Source organism: Sturnus vulgaris, chromosome Z, assembly GCF_052056855.1.
Source record: "Sturnus vulgaris isolate bStuVul1 chromosome Z, bStuVul1.hap1, whole genome shotgun sequence".
NCBI classification, from domain to species: Eukaryota; Metazoa; Chordata; class Aves; order Passeriformes; family Sturnidae; genus Sturnus; species Sturnus vulgaris.
This window is the reverse complement of record NC_142283.1, coordinates 18,973,933-18,987,759: the sequence shown is the minus strand read 5'-3', so window position 1 is coordinate 18,987,759 and position 13,827 is coordinate 18,973,933. Positions and strand designations below refer to the sequence as shown.

General features: G+C 40.0%; 1 protein-coding gene across 5 annotated transcripts in view; it reads left to right on the top strand.

Annotated features, from left to right (window-relative positions):
• PALM2AKAP2 (PALM2 and AKAP2 fusion) overlaps window positions 1-13,827 on the top strand; it is a 264,493-nt gene that overhangs the window by 152,539 nt on the left and 98,127 nt on the right. For all 5 annotated transcript variants that reach the window (XM_088156661.1, XM_014889226.2, XM_088156664.1 and 2 more), the window contains one exon: window positions 5,221-5,303. In XM_088156661.1, coding sequence (XP_088012787.1) covers window positions 5,221-5,303 — 83 coding nt within the window. The remainder of the gene's footprint in view (window positions 1-5,220; window positions 5,304-13,827) is intronic.

The following is a 13,827-nucleotide window of genomic DNA, read 5'->3' as shown; positions in this document are numbered from 1 at the left end:
TTGTGCCCTTAGTTCTATAACCTTGGCATTCACCCCAGTTAATAACATGACTATCAGATGCAGGAAAACAATTGTGTGAACTAGTGTGCTTCAGACAATTGCTATGAAACACATCAAAAAGAAGTGGCATCTACAGCACTCTTTGCAGTAGTTTTTCTAAGACTGAAGGATTTATGAAATAGAATGTAAAGTTTTTCCTAACTCTTAGAGATGAGCCCTCAAAACGTGCTTAAAATGGTAAGAAATTTTTCCTATTGCTGTTTCAAAATATAGCAAGCATACAATGCCTCAATATAGAATTAATTAAAGTGCAAAAAACAGATAAATGGGTGGCTTTCTTCACCACTTAAATTATGCCTTTTTCTCCCTGCTGCTATGTGACCCCTTCCCAATCTGAAGCCACCAAGCCATTTAGTAGTTTAATAAATAAACATGTCAGCACTCTTGCTATAAGACCTTATTTCCTAGACTGTGGGGTTTTTTTTTCTCCCTCTCCTTCTTTGAGGAGTTTCTTTTTCTGAATGACCTTCTATTAATCGCAGGAATCACTGGTGAGAAACTCTACTTTGTAGTGTAACATGGCATCTGTCTGCTGGCTCAGCTGGGCACTGCCAAGATGTCAACACAAGGACATAGTTGATCTTTCATTTTAAATGACAGGTCCTGGGTAGCTGAAAGAAAGCAGAGAGAGATACAGCAGGATTTCCTGTGATTCAAGTCAAGTGAAAATAGTTGCTCTAATAAATTGACTCCTTGGCCTGTTCAAGACCAAGTTAAATTATGGTCCAGGATTTATGTGGTTTGAGCTGACCTGTTCCTTTCCAGTCGGAACAGGACAGGAGGCACTCTGGTGAACAGCAGACCGGCCAATAGATCCAGGATACAAGCACCCTGCAGCAGGGAGAAAGAACCAATCTGGGAGCAGTAGTTTTGCTTCTGGGACACGAATACAATGTTCCTCAGCTTTGAAAAGGACTAGAAGTGCTCCCACAAGAAACCTGTCTCAGTGAAAGACAAAAAACTGATCCATCTGCATGCAAGCAGAGGGTTGATTTGGTTAGACAAAAATTACTATCTTGGGAGAAATGAAAAAAGCTTGATTTAGTTTTCCTGATGAATACTCTTAAGTGCTTTATCTGCCTTTTTCTCAGAGGAGACACATATTTGCCCTAGAATTGTTCTCTGATTCAGCTTTTCTTATGCTACAATCTGCTCCTTTACAGAAGCAATTTCTTTGACAAGAGGATGCAGGCTGGCAGATTTTGGATGGATAGAGACTGCACCAGTGTTAATGGCTGTATGGTATAGGTTTGGAGTTGTTTCCTGACAGCTTAACAATGCAGCAAAGGAGACTGTATGCTGAAAACACAAAGCTCTCTGTTGCTAAAAAAATACTAAAAACTAAGATCCTAAGTCCGTAGCTCCTTTTCTAAGGGAGTTTTCTAAGGGAGTTTTGGGTCACTGCAGAGAGTTCATATACCTTAGTAGCTGAATTGCACCTAAAAGTTTCCCTTCTATGTCTAGCTTCTGTGGAAGTAGAACAGAAACTCAAAGTGAGAGACTGAGACTGATGGAGCAAGGACTCTTGAGATGAGTGTGGTGGCCCCAGGCCAAAGCTGGCCAAAGCTAGCCCAAGCAGAGGTGTTTCCCTGTAGTCTCAGTGCTGACTATGAACTGTGATTCAGGAACAGGCTGATAAAATCACCTCTTGCTTGTTGAGAGCAATGAGTGGATGTGCAAGCAGTTTTCTAGATTCCTCATCAGTACCTTTCTTTTCAATCCATATTTTGCACATTCACTGCCAAATACATCACCAGGAACTACTCTTACTGGACTTTTATTCAAATTTCTTCCTTCCTGTCTTGACAACATCTGCTCCTTTCTCTACTGGCTAATGCTGGTGAGAGCCCAAATTCCTTCCAATTATCTGTACCTTGATTTCTCCCCTAGGCTGGCATGGATATGTCTCTTAAGGAAAAACTTTTAGCTCGGCTTCATTCCTGTAGTATTATCTGGTCCTCTTTATTGCAAAACTCCTGTTATCTATCAAACCCTATTCACAGTTGAAATGAATAGCAAATAAAAGGAAACAAAGAAGTCAGCACAGTGCTGCACAGAAGTGGAGCTAGCATGCACAGAGATGGATGAAAAGCCACTGAGCCCCGATAGTGCTGATGGTGCTGCCCTGCAGCTGTTCTGGTTGAGTTACTTCATTACTGCTGTACAGGCAGTGAAAAATGTGAAACTTTAGCTGTGTTAATGGCAGCAGGAATTGGTACTATCCAGGCCTCTAAAACATGTCCATGGATGTGAGCATGCTTGGAGTTTTTTTTTTTTTAAATACAAGGATGATTATGAAGTTGCTGTGTCCTTCATTTAAATCAAGTCTGAGGTCCATCCTATAGGAGATATGGCCTGTCAGCAAAAACAATGTGGGATGAAGTCTACTCATGATACTTATTTATTTTGTGAGATGTGTGGAAAAGATACGATTTTCTTATGCACGTCAATTTCTAGGCCTCCTACTTTCATTACTTTCTTCTAGTTACGTACATTTATTACCAATGTAATTCTCTCCTCTTAATCTTTCAAGTGTTGCCACATCCATGGGAAATACGTCTTACAAGTGGAGAACTTAAGAGACAGTACCAGTGCCTTCCAAGGGGTATGCAGAGTGCTAGTTGTGGCACAGGTTTGAAATTAGGTAACCCACATGTCCACTGAGCATGCTAGTCACCAGGCTATGCCTTCTCCGTGGGCTTAGGCTGCACATACATCAGCATTTCATCAGAGAGCAGTAGTATGGTTTTTAGTGAACTCATCCCTCTCTCCTCGACCACATTTGCAGTTGATTCAGATGTGGAGTGATTCACACTACAGGTGTACTGTTAAGTCGCATGCAAGAGTGCTTTTGGAGGCAACCAAACCAGCAACTCTGCTTCAGGGCCACACGAAACACTTTCCAAACCCTAGAGTAAACATAAATATTCAAATCAAGTAGTACTCCTTATGACAGTGTGGTAACATTCACTCCAAGGTAATATTCCCTATTTCAGGAAATTAATACAAATCACCACAGAATCAACCTAAATCTAGTCTGACATTAAATCCTGGAAGTATTTATAATATCAACTTGGATATTTCAGCACCAGCTGCTCCCATCCTCTGGTCCAGTCCGACAGCTACAAGGTAATGAGGAGGCATCCATTCAAGGACAACATGCAAAGGCTTCACCGTTCCAAATACATTGCAGAAAAAGATGCACAATAGCTTGGGTATGAAGGGAAGTTTTACCAAAACAGTGTAAAAAGGCACACAGCTCTATTTCACATCTAGTTTTGGATAGCAGGAGAGCATATAGGTATCAGTAGACAATCAAGGCCCATTATGATGAAATGTTATACAGGGATACATAAAAAGGAGGAACCTTTTGACCTGCTATTAGCATGAATAAAGCTATCAAAGAGAGCTGGAAATTAAAAAAAAAATAGACAAAAAGAACTCAGGGCAGAATAAACTAGTTGCTTTTTCTGCAGACTCACTTCCAAAGCAGCAATGCTCTATGGGAGCCCATAGAGTTCTGACTTTGTGGACTGTTTCAGAGTGTGGAGAACACAAGAAAAAAGGTCTCATTACTACTCACATTGGTTTTAATGCAGTTCTCAAGCCCACCTGAGGGCTACCTGGCTCTATGGACTACATGGACAACATAGCTCAGCAGGTAGGAAGGGCTAGCTCCAGAAGGCCTGTGCTAGAAAAAGTTACAAGCATTTTCAGGATTTTTATGGACACATAAGTTCCACTGGCACTTTTTAATATTCTCCTTCCAGAGCAAAATAAGTCCAACTGAAGCTGCAACCAACCAATGTTGTTAGAAGGAAAGATGCAGATCTGTAGTGAAAGTATCACAACTAGAGACCAAGTTAACACTGTTAGCATGTCCCACTATCCACTGGAGCAATGAATATGAAACGGGCATCTCTGAAGCATGGATCCTTTTTGCATAAGTAATCGTAACACAACTGTGGTGCATGCACTCAAGATTATAGACTCAAGTAGCAGCAGAGGGCATGAATAACTATCTTTGTATTGACCAAGGGCTGCAGAGCCATTTCAAGATGTGTTATTACATGAGAAATCTATTTCAAATTTAGTAGTAGGCATGCACTGTGCTGTGGTAGCATAAGGAACATTATTCAATGTACTCCCTCTGTGAACGTGTACCTTCAGCAAAACTACTGGAGATGATATACAAATCCTATTTTCCTTCTCTATAGAGAAGATCATGTAACCCCTATAATTTAATTTCACAATTTAGAATATATTCCCTGATTTAATCTGACTCTAACCCAACATCATTTAATTATTGCCAGTACTATGGAAATTCCAAAAGCAATCAGGCAGCTGGCTATGGCTAGCTATGTTTAAACAAGGCTGTCCCTGAAGGTGAAATCAGCAGATATGTTTTTACCTTCTTCAAGGCCTAAGCCTGATGCAGAAATAAAAGTGCAGAGGTTCTCCCAGACAGGCTGCCCATGACCTGCGAGCTGTGCTTGTGATCTGACATGACCCAATAAGCAGTGGTAACTACTGCCTGCATCACAAAACGGCATTGTCTAATGACGTACTCTTAGTTAGGGGTCTAGATGCTCTTATTTACCCTGCCCTTTGGATGCACAGAAGTGATGAAAAGTCCTCTGGCTTCTCCTAGAGACAGGACAAGCTCATGTAGGGAATGCTGTGAGCACAGGCACACCTCCAGCACAGCAACACGGGCAAGCACAGAACAACCAGTGTCTAGGGAGTAGCCTAGGGGTGACAAGACTGGGACTGCCTAGGGGTGACAAAGGCCATGCCACCAACCCATCAGGAGCCAGGGCAGCTCTGCCACTGGGAACCACCATGGGGACAGGAATGACCACTGAGTGGACTGAAATGCAGTATGTTCTTCCAGAGCCATGGCACACTGTGCCAACATTTAGCACCCATTGCATTTTCCCCCAGAGGCAGCTGCCCCTAAGCAGCATGCAGAGCTGCCTCCAGCTGGCAAAGATATTTGTCAGTCATAGTTTTTGTAGCCTTTCTACATTCTTTAACAACACTGACAAAACACCAGGCTGATGACAGAGCGTGGCGAGTAGAAATGGATCCAATCAAAGCAAAGCAACCTCTCAGCCATGCGTATTCTCCCATGGGCAATAAATGTCTTTGGTTTTGTAGGTGCAGGAGGATTGGCTATGCTGCTGAGGGACCCATCGGGACCATGCTCCTGTGAAAGTTCTGAAGCCAAGGAGGGTGCAGGGGTAAGTCTCCTCTCACCGTGTCCTTGTGGGAGGCACAGGGATCTGCTCTGTACTCAAACATAATTCTTGATAATTCTCCACACTCAGAGGAGTGCATCACATCTTCAGGTGCAAGGAGGCTGTCATGCTGGGAGTAGTTTTACACAGCAGATCCCATTGGTGTAAACTGCATTCGCTTGGTTTCCACGCAGCCTCTTTCTCAATCTATAAGTCTGGTGCAATGGTTAGGATTAGGTGGATTTTCAACAAAAGTGAATCTCTTGAAAAGTTTGCTTAAATAATCCTGGCAGTTCATGGAAGATGGTGTCAAATCGATGCTCTATCCTTCTTCACTGTCAGTCAAGCTTCCCACACAGGAATACTCCTTTTTCTTTGTCATTCTCACTGTGATCATGTGCAGCCATGTGTTTTTAACAGCAGCAAATGAAACTGCTAGTAAGATAAAGAATGGAAAGGCAGTGAATGAGCAAGTGAATTCCTGCAGGGCCAAGATATTCATCTTAATGGTGGCCAACATTGCTGAAGAAGTTTTTGTCTGAAGCCAAAACAACCGTGTTAAAAAACTAGAGGTGTCTCCTCTAGTCTTTACACTATAGACTAGACATTTATAAAGATGCAAACTTGAGTATACGTAGGCCATATTCATGCCTAAATTTATTTTAACCTTTCACACTTTAAAAAATTAAATTAAACAGCTATCTAGGCTCTTAAATAGGTTCATATGAGACTGATCAAGCATATTTCATACATTTCCTATAAAAGCAGATTTATTTGGGATTTTTAAATTATAGTTAGTTAAATTTCTTTAGAGAAACATTCAAAGATAAAATGCAGCAAATTTGTGTCTTCTTCTGGCCTGTGAGTGAAAACTAGTGTGAGAAGCTCACATCAGCTATCTTTAAAATCTTAAAGGCCATGGTGAATAATCAGCTCAAGCTAGCATCTGCATAACTTCTTTTTTTGTTTGAGGAAAACGTAAACACACAACACATTTTGATTTTTCTTACCATATTTACTTCTTTCTTTTACTAGATTAAAAAAACTATTTTCTCAAAATATTACAGGCATTAATTTTTTTATTTTCTACAGTTCTTATAAAATTCAAATGGTGCTGGAAGAAGATGATGTTTAAAAAACACCAAAACAAAACAGATTTACTAATAACGAATACAAATCTGACTACATATAATTAAAACTTTAGAATGTACAACATAACACAGAATTTCACAGTCCTAGGTATCAAAAACAATGACCAAATTTAAGGCTAAATCTGTATAAAGCTGCAAATCAAGGCATCCTCAGTCAATAATAAATAAGTCAATAATAAACTACTTTTCATTAAGGAAATAATTTATAACACAGGCAATAAAAGCAAGGTCCAAATTGATACTGAAGAGAAGTCAAAATGAAACCCCTTCATGTTATGGTTAAATCAAGTATTTAAATTATTCTGATTGGAGCTGGAGCACGGACTTGCACAGGCATTCCCAGATATCGTGCTCTGCTTGCTATCAGTGCTCTGCTCAATGTAGTATTGCTTCGTGGCATCTCTAATGTCACAAGCAGGACCTCTAGGGCTGCTGGGAAAGCTCTCAGCTGGAGTTTACTCAGCCCATAACATTCTCTAGCTTAAGTTAAGGTCCTACTTAAGGAAAAGGGGGAAAATGTTCAATGACTGTGGAATGCAATTAGTTTTAATAGCACAGTGCCTCAAATGCTTCGGAGTATAACATCATACAGAACAAAATCTGGCTTAACATTGTTTCCTCCTTGGTTTTGAAAATGAGGTGTCATTTTTTCATAAAGACCTCCCGCTGAAGGAAGAAGTTTAATGACATAATTTTGCAAAAGGGAGGCTGACCCAGTGTTGCCACTAATGTAGCATGAGCAGAATCAGCAAAATGCCAGCAGAGGAAAGCCAATAAAATCCATAAGAGTATCCTTACCCACATGGAAAAAAGATTAATTTAGTAATAGAAAATGACAAAGAGCTAAAGTTTTCTTTAATAAAGTGATCTAGCAATTTGTGGAAGGGACAATCCTGGTGTTTGAGGCAAAGATTATATGGAGCAGTTGATTATAAACTCTTCCAAGTTTGCTGAGAGAGAAATCCAAAATTATTGTCCTTTCTATTGTTAAGATGTCAAATGGGCAATGCTGTTTTCATATAAGAAAATCAGTTCTAGATCAACTCCAAAAATAATCTGTGCAGACCTAGTTGCAGTAATGTTTCAACAATATTTTCAATTAATAGAAACGGGAAAGAGAAATCCCCATATCTCTGTTATTTTCAACAACCAACTTACTCCAAGGGGAGGCCTGGGCCATCATGAAGTTCCCTTCCCTTTAATGAACTATTAACAAAGTAGCAACAACTACACTTAGGTCCTGACTTTGCTATTGACTGTACGGTTGAAGTCAATGGTAATTTGTGTAGCTTTCAATAAGGTGTAGAAAATTCTTACATCAAATAGGTAACGACATTCATAACCAGAGAAGATAGGATACAGATCAGTAAGCAAGTACTACACTTGGAATACTCTCCCTCACCAGAGGGGAAATTTGTAGTCCTCCCTAAGACCCATTCCATGTAACACTCTCTGAATTAGCCAAATTGGACCTATTGTTGAACAAGCCAAAGCTTGTGAGTCATCTTGGAGGGTTTTTTATGTTTCTTCCTTCATTTCTAAATATCAAAATGCTGCCTCTTCATTATTGCATTGTTGTATATCCCGTTATACCTGCAGCTCTCTTTAGAGTGCAGGTTCAGAATACCATGTACTTTACTACTGAGCCATTCTTGCAGCTTTTGCTTGAAAAGTGTTTGTGTGTGGGAGTAGCATAAACTGCAGCTGTTTGTCTTTATATTTCCACCATTATTATAGCTGATTGGTACCAAGAAGAAGATGTACATGTAAAACATTTGATTTTTTTTCTGTAATATTGCTGTACAGGAGATTGAGAGATTATCTTGATGAACAACTTCTAATTTCAACAAAGCCTTTAGGACCATGAAAAAGATCAGCAGTAGGCTGAATTTGTCTTGCAGTGTTAATATTTTGGTGTCATATTTTATCAGAAATATAGAACATTAATTTGCTTTTTCATTGATGTTATAAAATATTATAGCATCAAAGAACCTAAGTGAGTCCAGAAATGTATTGGAAAAAAAATTCATTTCACTGTGCAGCTGCTTCAAACAAACAAACAAACAAACAAACAAACAAACAATATAGCAGATCTAAGATATGCCTCTTCCCCTCATTCTCCCTCTTGTCCTGCTGCCATAAATGTGTTGTGGATGAAAACTTTCCAGATAACTCAGAATGGCAGAGGCTTTGATATTTTCAGCATTCTGAATCGGTTTATAATGGAAATGCTTTTTCTGCATAGTACAAGAATCTGAAGATTGCAAGGCAGTAAAAATCCCTGTAATCTTTCACAGTGTAAACCTGCACGGCCTTATATCCCCTTCTTCCTCGCTCTTGAGGCAGTTTCAGATGCATCTCACTGCTATGCCCACCCACCATGGCCAAGTATTGCTGAAATTCAGACACAATGTGCAGCAAAACACCGAGACAAGGTACCAGACAGCTGCAGAACAGTTCACTTCCTGCAGCTGATGCTTTCCCCAGCTGACTCCTGCCCACCCTCATCACTGCTTTCCCAGGCTGCACTGTCCACCCCTGGTCCTGTCCAAAGCTTACCTCATGCTGAAGTCAGCAGAGCTGGGCAGGGTGATGGGAGAGGAGGATTCATCTGAGTTACTGAACCGCATGTCACAGCACACAGCTAAGAATTCATTTCCAGTTACTTCTGCTAATTGCTCTCAAGTGTATCTTTGTGTCATCATGGAGGCAGGCAACATCGGTCAGGGGAACCAGAGATTATTCAGTTATTCAATAACTGAATATAGAGTCAGTTATTCAAAGCGATCAAACACTGTGTTTGACCCCTGGCATTGTAATGTTATTTTTGTGATTCTGCTTGGAAACTTTCTAAGCTGAGTAACAACACTGTCAAGCTGTGGCACCGGTGTAAAACATGCCCCCCTACCTCCATATACAGGGACAAGTAAGATTGCCTGCTCCAACAGTGAGTTAGACAATAAAATGCACATCAGTTTTGTAGTTCAGACCTGGATTTCCATACAGAATACTGCATATATTTAATCAGCAGACATATTATCAGGTTCTCATATCGTCTTATTATAACTTCATTTTGCCTGATTGCACTTCTGATGATCAGAAAACAGACCTCAGCTTATTGCGGGGCAGCCGGTCATTCAGCTGCCCATAGGTTTGGACATTGGGCCTGTTCCCTCTCTAATTTAGGAAAAGGATACATCTTTAAGAAACTGTGATACTCTTATTTGAGGGGGAGATACATATTCTTAGTCATGAAACAAATAAGTGCATTTTTGAAATTATTATCCACTTCTTTGAAATACTATGCACTTGTCTCTGACTTTCTGAGAACCTGTAGGTAGTCTTGGTTTTCTCGGTGTTTCTAGTGTTGCCATCCACTCTGCAGCAAACACATTCCAGTTGGAGGTATTTAACACCATTGCAATAGAGCTAGAAGGAATAAGCATCCAACCTTTCTCTTTCGAGGGCCTGGTAAAATGTGTTGAGAAGGCAGCTTAACTGCTGAAGATTAGCACTTCAATGTGCAAAACTCAGAAGATTGAAAGGTATCGACAATTTGCAGGACCATTAACTAAGACTGTAGCAACATAAAGGTGAAAATGTTAGTAGTATGGGAAGAGGGTCCTGATGTTCTCTCTGTGTTGTAGGGATTTCAGTCACTGGAGGCTGACAGGGCTCCCCGTGTAGGAGAAAAAGCAAAGGCAGAAGGATTTCTCTTCCTCATCGTTGTCAGAGCAAATCTGTGGTAATTCTCCAGGAAAAGATATCATGACAAAATGTGATTTTCTCCTTAGTTCATGTTTGGATCAGAAGTAACTACCATGTTGGCTTTGCCTAGCAATTAGATGTACAGAATTTAAGAAAACTGACCTGTTTTGGAGGCTGCTAATTGTGAGCTGAAAAGGCTAGGAACATTGCAATATGAGCAGATAAAGTTTAAATGCTATTATTTTTAATAATTATAGAAGTAGCTTGGTAAAGTATAAGTTGTCAGCTTTTGACTCTCTTTTTCCTTTCCTGGTTAAAGTTTTGTGTAATGTCCTTTTCTGCTCATCACACTTTATTGCCCCAGACACTAACAGTTCCTCAGTTCTTTCAAAATCCACCTTGTCTCTCTCCATATATTCGTTTTGAAGGTCTTTTATGGCTATAACTGCAATCTATTCTAATCAGGCTTCTTTTCCAATTTCTACTTTCTACATAAATTCATGCAAGGTTCATGTTTCAAAAACCATACTTTTCACCCTTAATCACTAGATTTCTTCACGGGATCTACACAGGCCTACTGAAAGCGTCTGATTGTTCTCTTCATATTTTTCTCTGCTTCAAGTCCCACGTTCTCACTTGGTTTCTGCTAAAGCTTGGTTTCTGCTAAAGCTCAATTTCTGCTAATTGTTCCTCTTGTTTGCTGTCACTTTTACTTCAGTCGCTCTCCGGTATCTCCCACGGTTGCTTATCTCTCTTATCAGACTATTTTCCTGAGGTGACTCTGGCCCCAGTTTTTCCTTCAGGGGCAGGAGAGGTCTCTGCACATTAGCACCTATTATTGCTTGCATTTGGATAACATCATGGGCCAGATAAGAAATCGCAATGTTGAATGAGATAAATTTACTAAAGGAAAGCCTGTCTCAAATCCAGGTCCCAGTAAACACTTCGGGTCCCTCTAAGAGCTATGGCATAAAAAAACTTTCAGCTCCTTCTTCCATCACAGTTTTGATGATTAACGGTAACAAATTATTTCTGTGTTATCCTTGCTTGAACTTCTGGAATTTATAGTTATATTTATAACTCAGTTTTTGCAAGTACTACAAAGTTGAATAATCAGTGAAATACTCTATGTATGGGTGTTTGTGTGCAGACACTTCAACATTTCTGGACTGTACATTTTGTGAATTGGCTACACAAACAATTTGAGCAAGTCTATAGTACTTTCTTTTAACTATAGAGACTAATGTATTTAAATTGTCGCAGGACAACACTGCTTTATTCTCTGTAGACAACTTTATTCTTTGTCTTGTTGTTTTTATTGTTTCCCTGGTAGTGAATAAAAGCCTGCATCTGTTCCTCAGGAAGGACTTAATCCAAAGCTTATTGAATGCATTGGAAGAGTCTCCACTAGGCTTTGAATCAAGCTCTTTAGTTCACAAACAAATGCTTTTTGTGAGAATATGCTATTCAAGTATTGTATAGAAGAGTTACAGAGGTTCCCTATTTCTAAAATAATGACTGCTCTTTAAATCTTTTTTGCTATGCCCTTCTATTGCAGGAACAATATGCAACTGTACATAATTGTTGAAGTACTGTAGTCCATGTTTATCATGCCCCACTGGTTGATATAAATGTGGAATATGTAATGCTGTGGTAATAGGTCGTGCTATATTTACATAGCTCTTCCTATGGAGATAGTAATTCGAAAAATATGTAGAGATTCACTTACTGGCCTGAGGATGATCAGGCAAGCAGGACAGGGCAAAATATCTTTCAGGACTGCCTTATGTTGGTGTTATTGATGAAGCTGACTTGAAAGAGGAGTTTGTAGAATAAAAGAGGGATACTACTGAATGGGATATTTTTTCTACCCTTAGGAAAAGGAGCAGACTGAAAGGAGTCACAAAGCTCACAATAGAGGAAAGAAACAGGGGCTATTGTGGACGAGGGTACAATGAGACAAAGATAAGGCAGGAGGAATCAAAGCAGAAACATTAGCTGGAGCAAGACGGTAAAGAACTTTTAAGTGAACCTTTACAGCTTCAGATTTGCAATGACTGCGTTTTTCTGAGGGTGATCCAAGAGCTGGTTATGCAGTGGCATTCCTGGAAGCTTCAATAAAATAGATTTTTTTTCCTTACAATACCAGAAGTATTGAATACTTCTTCGGATTTCTTGTGAAGGGAAACTAACAGTTTCCGTGAATCAAAGAGAACACGATGGCAGCGAAACTTGGCTGGTTTTTCAACTGCAGAACAGAGTAACTTGTACACGTGGGAGTGGATGACAGACACAGTTACTACTGGGTATTACTCCAGTGACAGAATTGCTTGCAGTAAAACACATTACACTGTGTGGTAAGTGCTCGCAGGGTTGAACACGTAGTTTGTAAGCTGATGGTGACTCAGTTAGTTTATGGAGCAGTACTAAAACATTACTCACTCAAGAAGTCACATTTAAGCCAATGAGATTACTCATGTAGTGAGTAGCTGATAGAGATCTTGCCAAGCTATTCCAGCACATAATAGATGTGTGTAAATGAGCCTATTAGACAGGTGAATTACTTCAGAAAGGAATTTTTAAGTTCATTCTATGTATTAACTTTTTCTATTTGAACTCCTTAGCCACAGTGGAGGTCCTATTACGTTTTCCAACTCCCACTAACTGGAAGTCCCTATCCTAAAACTCATCCACTTATATAGACAAATAAGGGACAGTCACTTGCCTTCAGTCACATCACAAATCAACAGCAATGACAGGAATAGAACAGGGATCTCCAGTCAGCTCTCTACCAGCAGCTCCCTGCCTCTGTAATTCACAACATTTCATCCCTGCACTGAATATAAAGCATTTATGAATGTGACCTCCAAATTTCCTACAGCTCTTCTGCTAACTGACTGGTGGATCTCTGCATTCATTAGCTTTATAAATGCACAGAGAATACACTGAAGTACCATTTTCATCTCACACACATTATTACAAGCTGGTGCATTCCCCCATCCAGCTCATCTCCATGTTTTTCTGCAGTCAAAGAAATAACCAGAACCACAAGGAAAGGAAAATTAATCTAATCACAAAATTTCTGACAGCCAGTCACTTTGACACTTAAAATTCTGCATCCCAAGCAAAACTCATTTTTCATATTCAGTGTGGAGGCTACCAAATCAAGCATCACCTTTCAGGACTGCATTTCATTTAATAAATGTTATAAAAGTGCCTGGCATATTCAGCATCATTACCATACCGTTTTCCTTCCTTTCTTTATTCTGCATTGCTCTCAGCATCTTTTAGAGTTCATAGAGAACATGAATAGTGTGCTGGCCGGTAAACAGCAGCCTGAAAAAAATTCTAATAGGAAGAGGTATCCTTTCCGAATTATTCTTCATTTGAAGGTTCACTGCATAACAATAAGAAAATCTGTCTCACTGAAACCAGGCTCCCCTATACTGACAGGGTCCAAAAGCAAAGACTCTGAATTCCTCCTCTGTCTTCTGGATAAAGCAGGAGCAGCAGATACTGATACAGCCTCCTCTCCTCTCCTCTCCTCTCCTCTCCTCTCCTCTCCTCTCCTCTCCTCTCCTCTCCTCTCCTCTCCTCTCCTCTCCTCTCCTCTCCTCTCCTCTCCTCTCCTCTCCTCTCCTCTCCTCTCCTCTCCTCTCCTCTCCTCT